This window comes from Prosopis cineraria, unplaced genomic scaffold (genome assembly GCF_029017545.1).
Source record: "Prosopis cineraria cultivar Desert tree isolate PC_DT_omini unplaced genomic scaffold, ASM2901754v1 PC4, whole genome shotgun sequence".
Classification (NCBI taxonomy): Eukaryota; Viridiplantae; Streptophyta; class Magnoliopsida; order Fabales; family Fabaceae; genus Prosopis; species Prosopis cineraria.
The window spans coordinates 41,706,460-41,729,643 of record NW_026555335.1 but is presented as its reverse complement, the minus strand read 5'-3'; the positions used below and the strand labels follow the sequence as shown (position 1 = coordinate 41,729,643).

Here is a 23,184-nt window from a genome sequence, read left to right as displayed (position 1 = left end):
ACATTCCACCACTTTCAATTCACTTCTTTCATTTTGATTAAGAACAAAATTATACTTTTATTCTCAAAAAAAATTACAACAAGAATCTTTAAACTTGCAATGCATTATCAGAATTTTTAAACTTGCAACGTAATTTTCTCTATTTTTAAGGCCTACATTGTGATTCTTCCAAAGACTTAGCAGAGCTTGGCGATCTATCAAATTTTTTGTTGGTCCCTTTTATTATTGTTACACTGAGGAGACACGCTAATTAATGTGGTATTGCTGATGATGGCGACATAAATAGAACCTATACTTGACCTTATTTTTTTGCTTGAAGAATTGCATCGCATGTCGCCCCCAGCAACAACTAGAAAGTTTTCCAGCAACAAGGGTTTATTTGTTGCAGGCTGTAGCGGTGTGGCATGAGGTCCACGTGGTTTGCCACATCATCAGATAAAGCTGTCACGTGGATCGACCGGGGGGAGGGGGCCGTGCATTCAACTGCTGATTATATAATTATATTAACTATCAGTTATATTTTTTTTGGGGCCAAGTTAACTATCAATTATATTTTTTTTTATATAGTTATGTGACTAGATTAGATTTGATCAAATTAAGAGTAACTTTTCGAAGGATATTGTATTCATTGACACGGGCTTATATTTTAAGCATTAGAAGGAATTTTGTTAAGTGGGAAATTATAGGGATGGATTTAAAATCGAGGTAAAGTATGTGGATTGAAAGATTAATTTTTATTAATCAGTGAACGATTAGGGCTTGTGCGTAGAGGGAAGTGAACGATGAGGTGGGGAGTGAGGATATAGTGGGCGCCAGAGAAGAAGAAAAGTAGAAGAGACGAAGATCACGTGGGAAACTCATTTGGAGTGCTTCGTCCAACCAAAACAGTACGGGCTCGCCACGCGCCTTCCTGTGACAGGTCCTCTCCCGCCACACTCTCTCTCCGTCTCGCCGCCTCCTTCCTCCTCCTCCTCCTCCTCCTTATTTTTACAAAATATCCTTCCCCCCCCCTCTCTCTCTCTCCCCCCTCTCCCCTCTCGCCTTAATCATCCTCGACCAACACCCAACTGTTCTATCCCTTGCCTTGCCTTGAATTTTATCCTTCCCCTCCAGTTCCGAGTTTCCCCCCCTTTTCTCTATCCTGTCCATTCGGTTGCGAGAAGGTAAGAGCTCTTCTCTTCTTACGTATCTTCGAACATCTGCTTGTCATTGCTTTCATAGTGCTTGATTGTCTTTTGAGCTTCATCCAATGATTTTCTGGACGCCCTCTCTGGTTGCTTGTGGATAGACTTTTGTAAATATCAAATTTGGGGAATTGATTGCCTTAATTCATTAGAAGAGAAATGATGAATTCGATTTGCTGTTGCTGGCATCTTGGGTATCTCACAGCGATTTTACCGTCTAACAATACTGCTAGGCTAGTTGCTACTTTGTTATGCATTAATTGGATTTGTTAGTTTATCCAATTCTAGTCGATCATTTTTTCTATATCGATGGGGGGGGGGGATCGGGAGGAAACATGAAAGTGGAGGCAGATCGTAACAACTGGTAGTTAGGTTTACTTCTTGTATTGGCTTCTGAAGTACTGGGGTTTTGTCTATTAAATGTTCTGTGCCATTCACAATCTCGTACTAGATTGACGTGGATTTTTGTTGTGTGTCTACTTTTAGGAGTTTGTGTTGTATCGCAAGAATTGTGTAAAGGCATCCCTGGTTTTTGTTGCTTATTTCATGGGATCAGAAGCTCCCGCTCTGGCGGCTGAGGAACTCAATATGTTAGAAGGAACGTCAAAAACCAGGTCAGTCATTCTAATGCCTTTGGTTTTTACTGTCAGTTGATATGCCTTTCATGTTTATAGTACATTTAATAGTCTATACATTGTAAAATTGTTGTGTAGACTCTGAGATTTTGTCGACTACTTTCTTTCTGGTTCATCATTTGATCCATTTGTTTCCAAAGCATATTTGTCGACCCATGCTAAATTAGTCTTCTTTTAATATGTTCTTCAAGCCACAAACACATGGAATTGGTTTCAAAGCTTTTGATGTATTGGGTTAATCGTGTTACAGACTAATACAGGAATAAGTTTTATTAGTGTTTTTGTGTTTGATTTCTTATGTATGTTTATTAGTTGTAATTGTTGGTCCACAAATTTATCTCTGAAATCCTTGTGTGCTGCAGCTCTTGTCCTGGTAAAAAGAACCAAGGGAAAATCCCCAAAAGAATTCACAAGGCTGAAAGGGAGAAAATGAAGCGTGAGCATTTGAATGATCTCTTTCTTGATCTTGCCAATGCTCTTGGTAAGTTCTTGAGCCACGATCTCGTTTGAGTTTTTCTTCAATGACGCTCCCTGACCCTTCTTTTGAGAGATATCTGAACTACGTGACTCTTCTATTTTGAAAATCTGCACTCCCCTCTCTTGACCTACGCACTTTTTTATTTTGATCAATACTAAAATAATAGTTATTTTTTAAGCTAAGATTAAATTAGTGATAGTTTTCAGACGAAATAAATAATGGAATGATTCTTTTTTGTCAAGAAAATCTCTCGTGTTGTATTTTTAATGGAAGAAACAGTATTATTCTTGACGATTCTTAGTCTTGCTCTGGCTTCAGGGGATTTGTGAATGTGGTCATATTGGAAGAGAGTGCTGGGCAATTGAAGTATTTCGTAATCGAGGAGAGAATATTTTACCTTAAAATTTTTTTGGAACTTGTCTATCGTTGTGTTTCCTTCATTCAATCAACCTTAGTAATACTTTCTGCTTTTACATTATAGATCAAGTCACCCTCATCATTTTATCGGCTATGATATTAGTTTTACCCCTGTAACTTTGCTTTTGGGGTGGGTTGGGTTGAACAGAACTAGGTCAGCAAAACAATGGAAAGGCATCCATATTGTGTGAAGCCACGAAGCTGCTAAGGGACCTGCTTGGTCAGATTGAGACCCTTAAGAAGGAGAACACTTCTCTGCTGTCTGAATCACATTATGTAAGCACTTGACACGCTTGTTACTCCTTTCTCTTCAATTTATGGATTGACAATCCAATATCTCTGCTAGTTTCTTCTGCTTGTCAAAAACTGATACGTAGGCTTTAGATGTCAATAACGAATTTTTTAATGCACTTGAGCAGGTGATCATGGAGAAAAATGAGCTGAAGGAGGAAAATTCTGCTCTAGAAACACAAATTGAGGAACTTCAAGGCGAGATAGGAGCACGAGTAGCACAATCCAAACCTGACCTAAATGCACCTCCTCCTATGGAACTTGAGCCACCAGAGCAAACAGTCTTTTCCAGAGAGTGTCTGCAATTGCCTTCTGTTGATCCGTCACTGCAGCAAGGACCTGCTGTCTTAGTTGTCCCCTTCCGTCCTCACCTTCAGCCTTCTTTTCCCGCTCCAGTAGTCTCTGAGCTCACCTCAAACTCCATTGTGAGCAAGCCTCATGCTAGGTATCCCACCCCTGCAGACTCATGGCCATCACAGCTGCTTGGAGAGCAACCAACATCAAGCTAAAGGAAGTTTGAATTAGCAAGAACACTCTGGAGCTTTCGTACATAGATTATATAGCGGATGCCGTTAGTCCTACGTGGCACTCTCAGTAATTGTCAGCTGCACCGGTAGAGCTGGTTCATTTCTAAATTAGCAATAACATTCCGGAGCCTTCGTACATAGATTATGTAGTAGATGTCTTTAGTCCTATATGGCACTCACTCATTTATTTAATGATGGAATTAACTTTCGACTCGAGCTTTTGGTCCTGTTCCCAGTGGATGCTTTAGGCGGAATGATAGCTTGAAAAAGTAAGCTTGACTGGAGAACCTTATTACGGACAATTCGAATCTTCCAAAGTTAATAGAGGTCTAATTCCATATGATTAAAAAATGATGAATGTAAAGAAAAAGCAAATTTCATATATAATAATCATATTTGTTGTGTCACTTGTGAAATGATAAGCTATTATAAACGATTCAATCTATACTTTAGAGAATGTTTGTTTCTAGCTGGGAGTAGCACCTGGAGCATATATTGATTTTCAGGCTTCAGCACAGATGAAGAGGGGAATTGCTTCTATCACTGTATATGGCTTTCGTAATGGGGACATGCCCCGAGCATATTAGTAAAAGGCTACGTCCTATCTCTATCTTTACTCCCTTGAAGATCCCTGCAAATTTATGCTTTGCCAGACTTAGGTAATTGCTTTCCACATTCCACACCAAAGTTTTATATATTAGTCATTTTCTAGAATAATTTATCAGTTTTATATATTGATCATTTTGCATAAGAAGTTGAAATATTAATTATTATTTTTTTCAAAAAGATGACCCTTGTTTACAACTATTTTAATCTTACTATTTCTGCTGAGGCTATAAAAAATGTCATCTATTTAGGAACAGAGGGATCCGTGCTTGTTTTCAGCAAAAGGCCAAAGCTATTTGATAAATAATTAATTTAATGGGAATGAGATCAGAGTAAAAATACATCACTTAGGCCCCTATTTTTTTATCACCAATGAAGCTACATTGCTAACGCTGGCGTTGGGTAATGGGTGATGATATACCACACACTGTAATTTAAAAATATAAGCGACGATCTTTTTTTTTTTTTTTAATGAAAATGGAACTAATATTAACAGGCTAACCAGAGTACAAAATGAAGACCACAAAACAAAAGAAAACAAGCGACGATCAAGGGATCAACGGTCCTTAGTGAAACAGATTCGGTGCCTGAAGCCCAGGCCCCAGAGTGGTCCTTCATTATGATCAAGGGATCAACGCTCGAAAGCAAATAACCTGTGGCCAGACTTCAGGATCGCACGATGTGACTGGCAATTGGGGTGTACGCTCGGATGCACAATATTCCATCTCTCACTCCCCCTGGCCACACTCGTTTTGTACACAGCAAACCCCAACCCCCCCTCCCCGGTTCTCTTCGATCTGATCGAAATCCTGGAGTCACAGATTCACTTCGGCAGATCATAGTGTAGAAATGGCGTCTGGGACTAGAAATTTCCTCAAAGTGCTTCTCAGCAACTTCGATATTCTTGCTGGGTAATATCTTTTCTCTCTCTACAAGTTACCATGAAGCTGATCTTGACTGTCTTCTCCTTTGGAAACTCATTTTTTTTTTTAAATTTCAATGCCGTTGTCATTTCACTCTGACTGATAACGTATTGTTCGGATTCTTCGTGCAGCCCCTTGATCAGTCTCGTTTATCCTTTGTAAGCACTATGTTTAATCTTATTTATTTATTTTATTTTAACTGGCCTGGCAAATCTCGTGGACACTGAATTTAATATTTTGTCTTGTGGGATTAAATGTACGATTATAGATATGCCTCAATTAAGGCAATCGAGAGCAAGTCTCCAGTGGATGACCAGCAATGGCTCACTTATTGGATTCTCTATTCCATGATCACCCTATTCGAGCTTACTTTTTACAAAGTTCTTGAATGGTAATCAAGTTTCTTTCCTATTGCTATGAATTATTTTTTGTTCTTTTTATATGGTTCACTTGTTAAACGGAAGACGCTCTAGATTTTATCCCGAGAGTAATTTTTTGAGGGTTGCCAGCAGCATGATTAATCTTTTGAACCGTTTTCCATTGTCTTCTACAAATATTTTTCCGATCATGGGTAAAGTGCATGTTCTGTTTTGTACGAAATCTTTTTGGATAACCCCCTAAAAACTTGTATGTTTGTAGCATCCGTTTTGATATGCACATCGCGTTGATGCATTTTAAGGAAACTTATGAAACTCAATACAAGTTTAATTTCATTTAAGTTGTCTCAGGATTTTCTTGGAGACACTACATCCTATCTTTCCCATTGTGATTGTAGTTTTCTATAAAGCTGTCTTACGTATACAAAAATGAAGATTTAAGAATAAAGGATCGGAAAATTGGACGTACTGCTATCATGGAATGCTTAATGGGTTTTGCATCAATGGAAGAATACTTAAATGGTAATGCTACTGAGAGGTCTATCTTTCACGAAGGTGATCTTTCTTATCATTAGATTTATCTTACGATTCTCACCCTAATATTCTAAATCATAATGTGAGAGTACATCTAATAAAGCGAAGCCTCAACCTTTTTAGAGGTAAATCTCTCCATAGAATTACCATATTATATAATGTCGGTCATGTATCAACTTCGATCTATTTTATGTGATTATTGGCATAAGATATTTTGACGAAATGACACTAGACTACAAAATAATTTCTCAAGCTTTTATTGCAGGATCCCTTTCTGGTCATATGCAAAGCTGATCCTAACCAGCTGGCTGGTCCTCCCTTACTTCAATGGTGCTGCTTATGTTTACGAGCATTACGTGAGGCCCTTATTTGTCAATCCTCAGACTATTGTTAATATCTGGTATGTCCCAAGAAAAAAGGACTTCTTCAGTAAGCCAGATGACATTCTAACTGCTGCAGAGAGGTATATTCAAGAGCATGGAACAGAAGCATTTGAAAATATGGTCAACAGGGTATTTCCAATTTCTAAAACTTTATGATTGCATTGCAGATATATGTGCACTATTTTATTAATTCTTCATGACATTAACCCCTTTTGTGTAGGCTGATAAATCAAGGAGGAGGAATGAAGGCTATACAGCGTATGATGATCATAGTTATGTGTACTGAGTATTGTTTCTTCAATCATGTAAAGTGTAATATTGTCGCACGTCTTAGATGAGAGGATGTGTTTCATGGACATTTAGGCTTGGTTCTGTAATTTGTCTTCTTGTTGTTGTTGGGGATAGCTGATTTTTTTTTTTTTTTTTTGGGAGTCCTTGTATGGTATTTGTAGTATGTAATTATATCAGGCTTGGTCATACATTTAAAATCTCATAGTTGTGACACCTAAGGTATATAGATTATGGAGTTAGAAAAGCAGAAGCTATGTTGGTATTATTCCTAGTTAGCCTGTGTCTCTTCCCCTCTTCTCCCATTCAAGCGATTCAAGTAAATTGATTAACAAAAGTACAGTTCAGGACCTCAAGGTGAAGCTATGTTGACTTTTGTAGCTCCCTTTTGGTGTCCAGCATGGATGAGGGTTCTTGCTTCTCGAGAGGTCCTGGTTTGAGGGATCAAATTTAGCAATGTGTATGGGTTTGGGTGGAGGGGCGTGAGGGAAAGGAGGCTTGTGATTCTTTGAACTGTGAAGTCAATGATGGCGCATTGACGACGACGATTTCATGCATGTACTTTAGCGATAAACATAATGAAAATTTAGTGGATTTGGCATATATCGTAGATATATGCTGGCATGCTTCGATTTCATGTGATTAACATTGATTCTTGAGTTTGTCAAATGGTTTCATGTGCTTCTGTGTAACTGTGATTTCGTGCTTCCAGATGCTTTTATTGGAAATCTATACTTCGATTTCATGCTCCCATATCGGATTTCTGGTAAATTGTGTGGATTGCTCTCGGGAATTTTTTAAATTTCTTGATTTGGGTTCTGGATGCAGTCGAGAGGACATTGTTGATGGCTTATTCCTCTTATTTCTGAAGCAATTTTCGTGCTTCCACGTTGCTCTGCCATTTTTGCAGAATAGCTGTCATTCTGTTTTTGTTTTTAAAGGAAAACAGTTTATATCAACGGTAAAAATGTTAAAACTACATGATTAGCATTAGCTGTCCAAGGAGAAAAACAAAAAAAGTGGATATAGTCATCCTGCATGAAGAATACATCAGTAACGACGAAGCATTGGTGAAATATCCACTTTTGAATCGCTTGTTATGAAGGATGGCCCTATTGATTAGCTTCTTAATACAAAATGATCATAAAGGCCTTCAAGGAGAATTGAAATTATTCTTTAGTCAAGTAGCCACTAGAAGTATGATTCAGATTCTCCGTCCATTTGATGCTGCCTATGATTTTAGTCAAGTATGATTTGTTAAAAGTCAAAGGAAATGGAGGAAGGATTCTTTAATACCTATGAACTTGGTAAAAATTATATTTCTCATATTACTGTTAATTTATTTGTTATATTTTATATTCAATAATATGAAGACTTTTTATTTATGAATTACTAATTGATTGAAAAATTTATAGGCTAGAAGTTTAAGACAAAGGCTTCTGCTGTTTACATGAACCATTTCATTTGCTTAAAAGACCAAAATCCATACCTCTCATGCCAATAGTTAGCTCTATTCAATAGTTTTAATATCCTCATTTGAAAACTCTAATGATAAGAAGGGCCATTACATTACATGTAAATTTCAATGATTCTGTAGTGAAAATGCAGCAAAACACCATCCCCAACTAAATTCAACTGAAATGAACCGTGAAACGCATAGACAATTTGAGGGATATTACTGTCTTGGTAGACATACTGATAAGTTAAGACTGATTTCATAAATTAAAATTGAAATAATTGACAAAGTTAAATACAGTAGTCACGTTGTTCGAGACATAAAAAAGCACTCAAAAAACTAGGCAGCTAATATCATAAATAACAGGGGGCCCACAAAACGATACTCCCAACCATGGTCTGTAGCTATAAGCCTATAATAACCACTTCCATTCCTCAAACTACAGTAGTTAGAAGTTTTTATAATCTTATTCAGTAGAAGAAAAGGATGGTGATAAAACCTGCGCTAGAAAGACTAGTTATTACTTGCTCTGTCGTTGTCCATCCAGCTCGTTCAAGGGTAACAAAAGCACCATTCCATAGCCACAAGGATCAGCGGCATCATGTTACTAAAAACAGCAGTAGGCTTGTTAAACAGCATCAGGACAGGCTATTTTTATAAGATGATCAAGTTTCGGGCTCGGGTCAGCTTCAGCTTCAGCTTGTTCCTCAGCCTCATCAATATTCAAGTTTAGGTTAAGATAATCCTGAGCTTCTTCTAACGCTGATTCCTTTCCATCAGCAGCATACAAAATCTTCTTTATTGCAACGGACATCTGCAATGGAACAGATGAAGAATAGCTTACACCTGTAACTCGTCTATAAGTATAGTTTATTTTTTAAACAAACAATGCAGGTAAAAAGCACTTAATGTTGATCATGGCATTGAGATTGTAGGATTAATAACATGCCTTTCAGAATTAAAAAGTTTGCAACGTCATCCACATTTATAAATTATAATACCATGGCATACATGCATTTTGATTTGAGAGGCTGAAAAACCAATGTGCAACAAGCAGAAAAGAAAAGTTATTTCAGAGCTTTAGACTCGACAGAGTATCTTAGACAAGAATTAATTAGTTGGAACTTGAGGCTGACCACAATTCATCCAATCTGCTACATTAGCACCATGAGGGAAAAAGCTATTCAAATTAAAAAACATGTCAATGCCAAAACCTATCCTTTTTATACAATCACTTTCAAGATGCATGGCCCCATAATCCAGTCAAACATAAAGGTCTTCGGGAATATAGATAATAGAAACTCATTTGCTAAAACATGGGAATAGCGTGTGACGGGCTAAAGAGCACAAGAGCTAGACATTATCACTGAAAAAGTGTTTTTGGGCGGTGGGGGGAAGCAATGCAAGCCTTCATGGGAACTCTTACAGGGAGATTCTCTAGTTCTGGGGTCTGGCAAAGAATTTCTACATCCCTCAATTTTGCAAAGTAAAAGTCTCTTTCTTTTTCCAGGAGATCCACAGATAGTTTGAGATCAGTAACCTGTGAAACAGAAGAATCAAGAGCTAAACAATGAACAAACTAAGAAGGTAAACAGATTTTTCCAATTAAATTTTTTAGCAACAAACTCTGAAAGGGAATGCCAATATAGAGCATATGAATTTAGTTGAGTGAGGCTGTGGAAGCACAGCAGAAACATGCAAAGGGGGAATCAACTATTTATGTAGCCATTTCCTTGGTACAGAACGTCAAATATAGAGGACCTAACGCTTGTACCTCCTTTGACAAAGCCTGAATCTCTGCTGAAGAAGCTGCTTCACTTGGCTGAAATTGTTTGGACGCTATACTCAAGGAATGAGCCAAATAAGTGACCAGGAAATCAGAGAAGAAAACAAACAAGTAACGCAGTAAAACTTAAAGGAAAATTGCAGTTCAGACTTAGGAGATGCCAATAAGCCAACCAGAAGTTCTATTAGAATTGAATGAATTGCTTGAAGCAGGATTATTCATGATGTTCGTCTGCAGTGATTTTGTGTTCCTCATAGAACTCTTAGTCCGGTCCTTTCCACCTTTATTCCTTCGCTCCACAGGATTATAGTTCCTGGAAGAAAGGACAAGATTTGACACAAATACGGTAAAATATGAATAACTTGTATGCATGTCACAATATGACTTGTCTAAATAAATAAAGGTGTACCAAATGATGAAAAGGATATTCAGAGCAAGTATCATACTCATTGACAATGCCACCATTCACAGAATCACAGTGGCGTTTCAGCCACTGTAAGAACTCCAAGTTGTCCAAAGGTCGTCCTTTAACAAGCCTGTTAACTTCAATATGCTGTGACAGGGTAGTAACATAAGCCCAATAAAAGCAAGCACAAGTTATGATTATGCTATGGTAATTTCATAGCAATCTTTGCATACATACATACTTACATTCACACAAAAACACACACGTATTTTTGTCTTTTACATAAATCATGACGATTATTCACTTCATGGCATAGAACTGATGCAACCAACAATATTGGGGTTGGATATCACAACCAAATTAAAAAACAAACACCAAGGTAGTATCCGCAGGGGAAGAGGATAACAACATAAGTAAGAAAAAAAATAAGAGACCTGAATTTGAAGTGGAATTGTGCCATTAAGCATACCCAGATAACAGTATATTTGAACATCAATAAGGAAACTAACAGCCAATATGGAAAAACTTTATTGATGGTAAATCATCCCATTGAAACCCCAAATAAAGAAATGATGGTTACCGTGAGGTTGTACTAACATGAAAGACAATGAACAGATATATTACCAAAATTTATAATAAGGCAGCTGCCCAGCAATATTTCCCATTTTCCATATTTCGTAATTCATGAGAGTAAGGTACTTCTATAAACATTATATTTCAAACTAAATTCAGTACTACCAGGAATGACAATATAATGCAAATTGGAATTGAAGAACAGCAAGACACCAAAAAAAAAAAAAAAAAAAGAACGGTAGAGGTGACAACTAAATGACTAACGGATATCATCCAGGAAGAACAGTTGCTCGTTAGCATACAAATTACAAATGGAATTACCTTGTCAATTTTCAGCTTGTTAAACGTTTCCTGCAGAATTTTGTAATTCTGTATCATATCATACTCTGTTTTTGCATCAAAATTCACCTAGAATAAATGCCAGATTGCAGAAGTTACACATATTTCAAAAAATATATATTAGAAGATCAGAGCAGAAAGGATAAGTGAAGCCATGTAGCCACCTTGTGCATTGGAACAACCCCTGGATATGTCAAGTCCATCATCTGGCATTGCACAGCACCAGATGCAGCCTAGCCAAGAGAATAAAAGAGGATAAGAATCAAAAGTAGTATTCCACCAGAGATAGGTCAATTTTCAGGTCATCAGCAGAGTCATCTTTGATGATGAAATAAATTCATTCCCTCCCAAACTGAAAGCAATAAAGAAGGAGAAGAAGGAGAAGGCACACAAAAATGATGATAGTCACACAAATTTCAAAATTTGAAAACAGCATTGACAATTGAGACAGTGTAAATGCCAACTTCTTTTTAAAAATCCATATTCATTTAGTTTAAAATCAGCAAGTCAACCGTAATATGTGGGCCTATTCAAATGCAACATCAGCCAATTTGGAGTAAAATTACATTCTTCTTTTTAAGGGAAAAAAAAAATAGTCAAAATTGTTTTGTAGAAATCCCAACTTCAAAACTTCTAAAAGTTAAAAGTTTGGAAATAGGCAGTATACTACGCGAGAATTACTTACAATCTACTACCTACAGAAACAGGGCATTTGTTCAGAGGAATGATGTCTTGAAAATATAAAAAGCAACTCAGCAGCGAATTTATCTTGAGTAGGAAAACTGAATCCAGAATTTAAAACAAACAGAGGGAAAAATTTATCATGCTGATACAAATCAGAAGGGGAATTTTTCACACGTCTAATCAATATTGAAATGAATTACAATTAAGACTATCAGACTTCAACCTTGTAGACTTCAAGCAAGATCCTTCTAGGCTTTAATCCCACCTTATCTAGAGGTACTATCTTTTTATGAAATTCGAGCTTGGGTCTTTCTAGAAAGTTGATGACAAGAAATTTAACAGGATAACTAGTTTCTCTAGGACGTCATCTAGCACAAGGGAAAGACCCCAGGAGGCAACACTCTTCCTGGATACGTAAAGAAACGGAAGAAATCCTTCAGCCTTAGTGTAACACCCCGGAAGAATTTTGTTTAATGCCATTTAGGGAACAAGAAACAGATTTGACACAATGCAGCAAGCAAGAAATGGAAGATGCAAGAAGACAAGTCCCAGAAAGTATAGCATAACACGCAAAAGAAAACCCGAAGTTACCTCCTCAATGCGTGAGAGATTCAGCTGAAGTCTATTGTTGATCCAATTCAAAATCTCATTCCTACCGACAAAATAGGCACTGTCCATGATACCTATACTCGACGCCATTTCTGCTAAAATCCAAGGAAAGCTATCCTTCACAAGAGCCCACGAAGGAGAGGGGGGGGGAGATGGAAATGGAAGAAGATAGAAGAAGACGAAGAAGGAAATGACGATGACTACGCTGACTCGTTTAGAGGGAGGGGTCAAGATTTAGGGACGAAATCTTAGGAACGGATGAACAAATTTAGGGTAAAATAGGGAGGGCAGCGAAATGGAATTGAACGGCGAGTGAATGATTGAGAATGCCGAAGGAAAGAGAATGGAAGAGGACACACGAAAACTCAGACTCTGCAGTGCTGCCAATTCATGTATCCACTCCACTCACCATCGACGCAAAAGTTAACGCAGGAACCAGCGGGTGGGAAGCCAATCTTTTCTGTTCTTTTTCTTTTGTTTTTTTTTTTAATCCAAGAATTATCAATCTTAATTATCAATGGAAGGAGTTCATTAACTAATGGATTTTGAGATAATTGGCTTGCAAATTAGTTAGTTTGATTTGAATCGGATGATGTCACCATCCTATTTTGGTGCCAAGTGAAAAGGAAAAAGATTTCGTTTTTAAAAATAAAAAGTACGATTCTGTTGGGGGAAAACGCGGGGGAGTCGAATCCCGTTGATTCTTTTCTTTTGGTTTTGCATGTAACGTCAGCTCGCCAGAAATTCTTTCAAAGCCTCCATTTTTCTTTAATTTATTTATGTGTCTTTGGTCAGCCAATAAAATAACCTCTACATATTTTTTTTTTAAATTTTCCAGTACTGAATATATAAAAAAAGGCCATGTTATGTCGTTAACGCAAGCGCTTTCAGTTTCTGCATCAGGATCGGAACAATGCTTTTGCTATTTTTGGTAAATACACACACACACACACACTCTATCACTCTTCGCTGATGACCACAATAACAAAAAAAAAAAAAATTTGTTTCTTTCAATTCCAGCTGTAATTTTTGCGCTGACCGCTTGCCTGCTTCATTGAAAGGATCGAACTTTGTAAAAAAGATTACTGTGCCTCGACTTCTGGGGAAAAAAAAATTCCAAGACATTCTTTCATGACATAACTATAAAACATGTTTTGTTTTTGTTTTGTTTACGTGGTATAAAAAATAACAGATTATATATTCTGCCTCGAAAAAGGATTGTTAGAGACGTTTGAATATTTTTTTTCTCAAAATTATAATTTTAACTTCTAAAATTAATTATATTTCTTATTGAAAGAGGCACTAGGCTTTTGATTTGCAGTCTTGTTGACAACATGAAAAATAGACCATCGTTATCATTAGCAGTACCAAAAATATTATTTGGTTTATGCAATCTCATACGTAACTGAAAGGGCTTTTCTGAGGAAGATGCTGGCGTATTTAAATCTAAATTTTAAATTTGAAATAAGTATTTATTTAAGAAAAAATATAGCAGCCCCATAAAAAATGCCAACTATTGCTTACATAATTAAGTTATGCTTCCTTTTCAATTAAACCAGAAAATATATATCTCATTCATTAGTTACCCAATAAACAAGCCCTTTTCATTAAAAAAAAAACTAAGCCTTTTTTATTATTAGTTTTAACTTGGTTCATGATTTAATTTACTTGTTCTAATTTGATTGGTAAATGGTAAAGATACGTCTAAATTAACAGGTGATTTTTTTTGGGGGGGTATAAAATACCATTCTATATCTTTTCAAGAAAATAAAACAGGAATTCCCATCAAGTTTTTTATTATAACACTAAACGACTGAGTAATATACGAGAAAATGCATTTAATTATAACTAGAATTATAATCATTTTTGTTCGAGAAGAATTTGAGACTTTTTTGGTGTTTTACATAACTCCACTAAATAATTGCTCTAATTTTTTTGGGAAAAAGATATTTCTCTGGGTCTGATGGAGAAAGCAGTGCAGGTTAATCGCAATCGGTTTGAATGTTTAATAGATGGTTGGGCCAATAGTTGGGTTACATGAGGAACGGACATTATATGGGCTTTTTTCCTCTTATCAGGCCTCAAGCCCAAACCTCCTTTGCAGGGAATTAGGGTTTTTGGCCTTGAGGTGCCTTCAAAAGGCTGCAGCTACGCATTTCTCACTTCTCAGCAGGATACCTAGGGCGCCGCAAGGAAGAAGCCAGAGAACGTGAGCTGACGGCTCCGACGAACAAGAGCCATGGTTCACGTTTCATTCTACCGTAACTGTAAGTCTCTCTAGACTGATCGCTAGTTTGCCATCCGGGGTGCTGTGAATTTTAACTATGTTAATAGATTTTCTCATTGAACAATGCTTGCTTCTGGTTAATTTGATGACTGCTGATGTTCTCTTGATTATTTGCGGTTATTTTATCATATGGTGTTCAACTTTTTTTTTCTGCCATTGTTGAAGTAACTTTTTTGAATCTGGTCGTACCTATCTAACCATTCCGGAAAGTTTCGGTGATCAATTGATAATATGGCATATTGCATTCATAAATAGATGGGAAGACCTTCAAGAAGCCTCGCCGTCCATATGAGAAGGAACGTTTGGATGCTGAGTTGAAGCTTGTGGGAGAGTATGGACTTCGCTGCAAAAGGGAGCTGTGGAGGGTTCAGTACGCTTTGAGTCGTATCCGTAATAACGCAAGGGAGCTTTTGACCCTTGATGAGAAGAACCCACGTCGGATCTTCGAGGGTGAAGCTCTTCTGCGAAGGATGTTTCGTTATGGGCTTTTGGACGAGAGTCAGAACAAGCTCGATTACGTCTTGGCTTTGACCGTGGAGAACTTCCTCGAGCGTCGTCTTCAGACACTTGTGTTCAAATCAGGGATGGCCAAGTCAATTCATCATGCTAGGGTCCTCATCAGGCAGAGGCATATCAGGTTTTCTATCTGCCCAATCTCTTTTAATTCAGTTAAAATTAAAATATTAGTGTCAAGCAACTTTGCTATTATAGTTAATTCATATATATGAATATTTTGGATCTTAATGCCCGGTATAACTGCCTTCCTAATGCGAGAAGTTCAGAAATTCTTACCTGCTGTAAAATAGCTTCCCTGTTTGACGAGATTTGTGTTATATAGGCCCCCTGTTTTTTTTTTTCCAGCTAATTTGTGAAATGTGTTCTTGTATCTTGTATGATTATCATTTTTTAACATAATCTTGGTTCACCTTGTGTTGCTTGCTTCTTCGATAGATAAATAAAGATTAAAATCAATTTGTCTAGAAAGTTATTGTTCCTCCAAGTATTGAACAACGGACTTTGTTCCAACAGGACTAATTGCATGTGTGTTTGGAGAGCTGCTATTTGTAGTTATTGTAGTTAAGATTCATTCCTTATCTATGACTAATTTTAGATAATATAAATTTATAGTGACTCTTGTGAACGCATATCTACTGCTGCAATCAGTTATTGTATGATTTTTTCCCTTAGGAAATTAACTTTTATCTTTTTGGGCTTGCCAGGGTTGGGAGGCAGGTGGTGAACATCCCATCTTTCATGGTGCGAGTTGATTCCCAGAAGCACATTGATTTTTCACTCACAAGTCCATTCGGAGGTGGACGTCCTGGAAGAGTGAAGAGAAAGAACCAAAGGGCTGCTGCCAAGAAGGCTGCTGGTGGAGATGGAGATGAGGAGGATGAGGAGTAAATTATGGATTTATCCTTTCGCTGGTACTTTTAGATCTGCTGTCTGTTTTTGTGTCGTTAGTATTGTTAGTTTTACTGCATGATTCAGTGTCATACTTTACAAGCCTCCTTGTTTCTTGTTTGAAGAAAGCTTTCCCTGAGTTATGTCATGGAAAATTATCTATTCTAAATTTACAAGTTTTGCTCCGAGTTCCAAGACTTTGAGGTCATTGATTTGTCCGTTGGCATCAGTAATTCAGTACCCCTCTAGTAAGTTGTAGCTTCTGGTTTAAATTTGATAGTTTACTTTTTGTGGAACTTCATATTATAGTCTATGATCCTTCATGTTGGTTGGGGATGGCTAGTAAGTTGCAACTAGAATAGACCAATGAGGAAATGACCGATTGAACGGGTGGCAAGACTTAAGAGAAGTTCACTATTTGTGATGTCATTCGAAGTACTATATTGTTCTTTTATGATTTCAGTATTCTGGAGTTTATTTACTTTTCTGACTGGCGAATAGGTTATTATTACTTCATCGAAATACAAGGCAGTATCCTGTGTCAATCCGAGATTTACATCTTTCAATGTGCCTGTTCATGGACAAATTATATCCCTTGATTTGTTTATCTATTTGATTTAATGGGCATATATATATTTCTATCATTTAAATTTTTTTGAAAATAATATCATGATAGTTCTTCATAATATTATTTAACTACATAATATATCTAGTTTAATTTTATAATTGGCGATCTTAAATTGTTAAACCTAATAAACAATCAAATAAACGGACAAGATTGTAAACGAAGAGATGTAATGAGAGAGAATGTGGAGAAGGTTTGAATCCGTCTTATTCCTGTCTTTCCATGATTTATATTAATCTCTTAATATTGGCAAGGGAAAGCTTTGAATCTGATTTTGCGTGATAATGTCGCTGACCATTCTTTCCATGATGAGATTCAAAATATTAGAAATTTATTTCTGAGAGATTGGTTTGTTATTTTTGTTTTCAACTTCAGAGAAGCTAATGAATGTGTAAATCTTTTAGCTGGAACTTCTCATGACCTAATTGAATGTTTGATCATCCACCACCTTGTGTATTAAGGTGGTGGATGTTGAGAGGGTTTATTAGGGTGTTTCCACAAGGTGGTGGATGTTGAGAGGGTTTATTAGGGTGTTTCTTTGTTAAGGTTGTTCGTTTGTTTTTCTTTTGTAACGTTGAACTTCCAGTTTCAATGGATTCCTTTTATTCCCAAAAAAGAGTTTCTATTTGTTAAAAAAAATTCGCTCATTTTTAATGTAATTAGATTATGTTTTCATTAGAAACCAAAGATTGGATGTCTTATCCTGGTATAACACCATTGCTCAAAACTTGAGTGTAAAGGATAATGTTAGGCGCTATTTGGCATGAAGGTATGAATTTTAAGGGATTGGTATTGGGATTAGAGCTGTGGTTGAAGTTTTAAAAATATGTTTGGCATAGAGTAATATTTTGATGAAATACTTGTAATAATTTTATTTTATACTCTATCACAAATTATCAAAACACTATAATGACCCTTATGATTCACCATTAAAAAATTGTCTCAAACTCATATCTGCAATACTTCCTCTGCAACCTTATCTCAAACTTAGTGTCAAAATCGAATCTACATCATTCTCCAATCAAATGCGAGAAGATATGAGCAAGTTGTTTTAGGTGAGGGAAATAGAATGAAGCTCATCATCTTCATGCCTTTTACTATTGAAAGGCACGAGCAAGTGTGATTGATTACAAAATACTTGGTGAAAGGTATGAGTAAGTGTTGAGGCAAGCAGATTCAAACTCAAAACTAGTGCATACAAATCTGAACTTAAGACTAATCTCAAGTTTTGCTAACAAAACTTGATCTTCTTTTTATGTTTAAACCCAAAATATATCAAAAGGGACGGACGAATAAAAAATACACAAATCTGAACTTGTGAGTAGTTGTTCAGAATTGTAAGGTAGGGAGAACTCGTGACTCGTGAGTGATGATGGTGGGACGAAGGTGAATGCAGATCTGGCAAAGTCAAGTTGCTTGAACCCATCAATGGAAACTTGAATTTGAATTTGTGGGAGGAAGATGGACGAAAAGGGAAGGTCATTGCTTTGGGGACGATGGCATCAGCAAAAGGAGGTGGCCATGGAAGAAGAAGCTTGGCTACATGAGTGATGGGTGGAAGGTCAGGGAGAGAGATGAGGGAGGGAGGATGAAAGGGCAATTTAGTCACAAAACAATCAATTTCAATCTATGGATTGATTTTTCAATATCAGAGAGGTTGGTGGTATTGGATAATTTCATGTAAATGGGCTTGGCATTGGTATTAAATTTTTAAATATCTCATATCAAACATAAAAAGTTGTTATTGATTAGTTCTAATTTCAGTCCTACCTTTCTAGTCTTTTGTACCAAACAGGGCCTTATAAGTTTGGATAATAAAAGAACCCCATGAAGTAAATTTTTTGCTCATTTATGCTAGAACATTTGGAAAGATTGTTGCAACTCAATTTATTCTAAAGTGTATCCTCATGTCAAAGATATCATTTTCACATGTGCCTAAGGCATTATTAATTATCTTAATCTTCAATCACGGTGCAGGAATGTGGATTTGGACCATGACAAATCTCTAACAAGATGGATTCCACCCAAACTTGATTGGATTAGACTGGACATAAATGACTTAATCTCCACCAATGTTGTTGTCAATTGGTTAAAAGATTTTTTTAAATACCTTGGTTATCATCCCAACATTGCCTCTAAACTTTTAGGCATTTTTAAGAGTCTCAAACTTTGTAAGAGGAACAAGCTCACCAATGTAAACATCTACTTTGACTCCATTGAAGCTTTGATGCTTGTTCAAAAGGACATCACCTCGATGCCTGTTCAAGATTGGATGAGTACTTTTGATCATGTGTTCAGATAAGCTAATAAATGCGCAAATTAGCTTGCTCATCAAGTACTAAATGACAAATTTAATATTTTGATTTTTAATGACTCAAGGGTGTTGAATCCCTATAAGAGAAGACTTGTTAAAAAAAAAAAGAGAATCCTTATGAGAGAAGACATGTTTTGATTTTGTTTTCTTGTACAATTATCCATGACCATGTATTAAAAAAAAAACTTGTGTGTAAATATTCTAATTGTATCACAAAATGTATATGTATTGATTGATTGATGATGGGGTGTAACTGTGACATAAACATTAAGGGAAAATAGCATTCAAGGATTATTGTATAAAATTTATATCACATAAGGACCAAATGATTTCAAAATAGCTTTGCAGTCCTCTTGTCCTTCTGACACATTAATTTCATAAATAAAAAGACTGAAATGCCCCTCAAGTAGTTAAAAAGAAAAAAGAAACCCCTGTCGTCGTCGGTGCCCCCGTTGGACTATAGTCGATAGTGAGGTTATAGAAATCCCTGCTGCCGGTGGGGTCCCTGATCACTGAAGCTCCGACGCCAGTGACATTTTATTTAAAAAATAAACTTTTTGTTCTGATATGGACAATTACAAATTGAAAGCTTCAAAACTTCACTCATTTTACTTGTTAAATGTTCTAATATATTATCATCAATCACAAATAGGTTGTTGTCAAATTCAAACAGATACTTGTTAGTAAATAACTAACATGTACAACTAAATTCTTCCTATCAATTTTCCAACTTGTTAAAACTATAATAGATTCTTATTAATTTCAAAATAAATTATTATTATTTTACAAATGTCACTTGTTAATTCAATATAAACAATTATGTAATAGCCCTCACCCCACCCACTCAGGGGTCTTTTTGATTGGGCCCACTCACATCATTATAGCAAAGGCCATTTTTTTTTCAAAGTGATACTTGAGTTATTCCTCAACCCACCAAAGAGATCTTTTAGAGTCTTTCCAGACTCAAACTTCTAACCTCTATCACTTTAAGGAAGTCACCATCGGTCAGGTCCAGTTCCAATGAAAGTCAACCATTCGGTCTCCCTTATCGTCGTCAGTCCAATCCCGATGAAAGTGGGTCGTCCCTCCCCATCATCGCCATCAGTCCAATCTCGATGGAAGTTTGTCCTCCCATCCTTGTCGTTGCGATGGTCCAATCCTGATGGAAGTTGAAGGTTTTGTCTCGGTTGTAACTAGTGCCACAGTTCCAGTCGACTTTGTTTGTCTAATCCTGTTAAAAGTTGATTATTTGAATTGTCAAGTTTGACAAATCTTTTAAATTTTTTTTAAATTTAAATATAGAATTTAAAATTTAAAATTTTACTTTAGATCTAAACAAAGGATTTTAATATTATAATTTAAAATTTTTTATATTATCTAAATAAATAATTTAAAATCTTTGAATTTCAAATGTAAAATTTTAAATATAAAATTTTAAATTTAAATTTTTAATTTAAATTTACCAATTCAAACACAGCCTAACTAAACTCTCCTGAGAGAGCAACAACATATGTTCCTTCCACAATGGTTTCCACTTATATTCCTTCCTCAGTGACATATAAAAGAAAATTGCTTTTACTTCCACCATAGGGAGCTGTCCAAGTTACTTTATTCAATCCGTATAAACCAGATTTACCCACTTGAACTTGATAATACCCATATCTAACCCCATATACATATTAGATACTGTATCAAAATATATTAATAAAGTCGACTACAATTTTCTAAGATGAAGCTGGCTTTGGTTTTTTTCCTCCATTCAAGTGTCTCTATTTAACAAAACAAAAGTGATTAGAGCCTGTTTACTTTCTGTTCTCATTTTTTATTTTTAAAAATTATACTAAAATACAATTTTCAAATTTTTTTAAAACAAAATAAAATAAAAATTAGTTTGATTATGTCAATTAAAAAATAATTTTAAAATTAAATATGGATTGATAATAATGATTATAAGCAGTTAATAATAGTAATTAATAGTATAAGTTAGTCAAGATAACTATAATTTTTAATAATTAAATGTAGCATATTTTAAAAACAAAAAAATAAAACGAAAACAATTTAAAATTATTTTTATTTTTAAAAATAAAAAATGAAAACATTTTTGAAAACAACTAAATAAAAACACTTTTTTAAATAAATTTTTAATCTTTTTTGTTTTTAAAAATAAAAGATAATTTTTAAAAATAAAAAACAAATAGGCCCTAGTTACTTTCTAAATCTCAGATCATTCATGCTTTCCCCTTTCTCCCATTGATTGAATTTCTAATCGTACCCAAATAGATTTTTTTTTTTCTTTTTTTGCTTGTGAGCATCCTTCAATGAACCGGTCGTCAACTCCGAACATGGGGGTTAAAAAAGCCTATTTTTAGAATGAAGACTTATTTAGTAAGAGCTGATGTTTGAGTACTCTACACAGCCAAACCCACGGCCTCCACCAAAACTTCTTCATCGATTTTTTTTTTTTTTCAATTATCTCTTTTGTGTGAGAGAGAGGGCCCTACCTGGCGACCTTTTTCTTTTTGGAAGCAGCAGGATACAATTATAATTACAATTTAGGAAAATTTTCACGCAAACATAGTCTTTCGTCCAAAATTTTGCAACCGCCATATTCAGAAATTACAATAAATGTTGCTCCGTATAATTTATTTTTTGGTTATATCACCGGAGATAAATGAAGTTTTTAAGAATATTATTCATCAGATTTATTAGATTGAATCAATGGAATTTGGCTTGTAAGAACCTCTGGCTCTATGGGAGAGAATCAACGAGAGCCCGAGTAAAAAGTTAAGAGTCCCCTATGAATCTCACTTGGTAATTTTACTATGGGATTCAAGGTTCATACAAAGGCTATTTGATTTCAATTGATAACTCATTCTGTATAAAGCTTAGTTTCTAAATTCTAGGCCTACGCTCATTTTAGTTTAGCTCCCTCTTACATTTTGCACTTGAACTTAAAATATTTAACATTAGTATTAGCTTCACTAGGGCCGGATAAACCCAAGATAAAAGAGGAAAAATAATTAGTTATCTCAATAAAGTTTAAGTAAACCTAAAAAAAAAACTAAGGAAAAAAATGAATATCAAGAATTATACAATAATAATAATATATAAAAGCGTAACAAATTACAACATTTCTAAATTACAACTAAGACAAGCCACTCTTTAATTTAAAAATCATATGTAATGTACAGCCACCACCTAAGAATTTTAATCACTGCATGTATGTGGTCATCACCTAAAGATAGTAGTAAAGAGGATACCAGGTTGTCTGCATGTCTCAAGATACTAGTCGATACGAGTAAACACAAAGTATGGCTATGTCACATTGTTCATCCGAAAAGCACTAAAGACCAAATGACTTGGAAATACAACTATTATGGTGGAGGCGGAGTCGAAACACGATATAAATTTCATTGTTGTAGAATATTTCGAAGGCTTTGTTCGTCAATATCACTGATATCCGTGGAATCCATCAGCCTTGATAGTCTGTCACTGAGCTCGTCCACCTCTTTCTGAAGCTTCTTCACGTGACAGCAAGCTTCTTTCACAACCTTCGATACTGATGCCTGCGCCAAAACCCATAATAGTGACACTTCTTCATTGTTAACTAGCTACGGGATTTATATTACTATCTCAATTAATGAAGTCATAGATACGTACCCTTGAGTTGGTTCTTCGGTTCAGTCGTGGCAGTACTGCCTGTAACCTTGAAACAACCTCATTAATCTCATTCTCTGAGAGGTTCGAAGATGTTCTTCGGCTGGACATGATGGTGGTCAGTGAAAGAAATTAACTTTTGGCTCTCTTTCGTGTTCGTTGCTCTCGAGAAGAGGACCTGAGGAGCAGTTTAAATAGAGATAGATTTAGGGAAGAGAACTTCAAAGTTAATTACTTGAAATAACACACAGATTTCGATTATCTTGAATAGTTCTAATCAGGGCCCTTGTGTCACGCTTTCTACAGAACATGGTCCACCATCACAGTGGATTTTATAGTTTCTGACGCCAATATCATTTTTTCTGATGCATGTATCCGGCCAGAAGGCAAGATTTAAATAA

General features: G+C 35.8%; 5 protein-coding genes across 6 annotated transcripts; 3 read left to right on the top strand and 2 right to left on the bottom strand.

Annotated features, from left to right (window-relative positions):
- The first annotated feature begins 839 nt into the window (after nt 1-839).
- LOC129309402 (transcription factor bHLH47) lies at nt 840-3,745 on the top strand. Its single transcript, XM_054950974.1, has 5 exons — nt 840-1,163; nt 1,671-1,798; nt 2,182-2,300; nt 2,863-2,990; nt 3,134-3,745. The coding sequence occupies exons 2-5, from the start codon at nt 1,731-1,733 to the stop codon at nt 3,512-3,514; spliced, it is 696 nt and encodes a 231-aa protein (XP_054806949.1). The 5' UTR covers nt 840-1,163; nt 1,671-1,730; the 3' UTR covers nt 3,515-3,745.
- Nucleotides 3,746-4,653: 908 nt separating this feature from the next.
- Nucleotides 4,654-6,911, top strand: LOC129309403 (HVA22-like protein a). Its single transcript, XM_054950975.1, has 5 exons — nt 4,654-5,049; nt 5,193-5,219; nt 5,330-5,452; nt 6,238-6,484; nt 6,576-6,911. The coding sequence occupies exons 1-5, from the start codon at nt 4,988-4,990 to the stop codon at nt 6,639-6,641; spliced, it is 525 nt and encodes a 174-aa protein (XP_054806950.1). The 5' UTR covers nt 4,654-4,987; the 3' UTR covers nt 6,642-6,911.
- A 1,428-nt stretch (nt 6,912-8,339) lies between these two features.
- On the bottom strand, nt 8,340-12,980 carry LOC129307956 (microtubule-associated protein RP/EB family member 1A). 2 transcript variants are annotated; one of them, XM_054948909.1, is made up of 8 exons: nt 12,479-12,976; nt 11,368-11,436; nt 11,186-11,272; nt 10,332-10,438; nt 10,059-10,198; nt 9,874-9,938; nt 9,526-9,639; nt 8,340-8,913 (listed from the first exon to the last, which is right to left on the bottom strand). In XM_054948909.1, the coding sequence occupies exons 1-8, from the start codon at nt 12,584-12,586 to the stop codon at nt 8,728-8,730; spliced, it is 876 nt and encodes a 291-aa protein (XP_054804884.1). In that variant the 5' UTR covers nt 12,587-12,976; the 3' UTR covers nt 8,340-8,727. The 2 variants fall into 2 exon arrangements, with proteins under 2 accessions (XP_054804884.1, XP_054804885.1); XM_054948910.1 differs by lacking the exon at nt 9,526-9,639 and having other exon boundaries at nt 12,479-12,980.
- A 1,626-nt stretch (nt 12,981-14,606) lies between these two features.
- Nucleotides 14,607-16,382, top strand: LOC129310019 (40S ribosomal protein S9-2). The gene is made up of 3 exons (XM_054951827.1): nt 14,607-14,763; nt 15,039-15,420; nt 16,004-16,382. Exons 1-3 carry the CDS (start codon nt 14,736-14,738, stop codon nt 16,185-16,187), a joined length of 594 nt encoding a protein of 197 aa, XP_054807802.1. The 5' UTR covers nt 14,607-14,735; the 3' UTR covers nt 16,188-16,382.
- A 5,905-nt stretch (nt 16,383-22,287) lies between these two features.
- On the bottom strand, nt 22,288-22,926 carry LOC129308072 (transcription factor ILI5-like). Its single transcript, XM_054949060.1, has 2 exons — nt 22,787-22,926; nt 22,288-22,692 (listed from the first exon to the last, which is right to left on the bottom strand). Exons 1-2 carry the CDS (start codon nt 22,892-22,894, stop codon nt 22,537-22,539), a joined length of 264 nt encoding a protein of 87 aa, XP_054805035.1. The 5' UTR covers nt 22,895-22,926; the 3' UTR covers nt 22,288-22,536.
- Between the last annotated feature and the right edge of the window lie 258 nt (nt 22,927-23,184).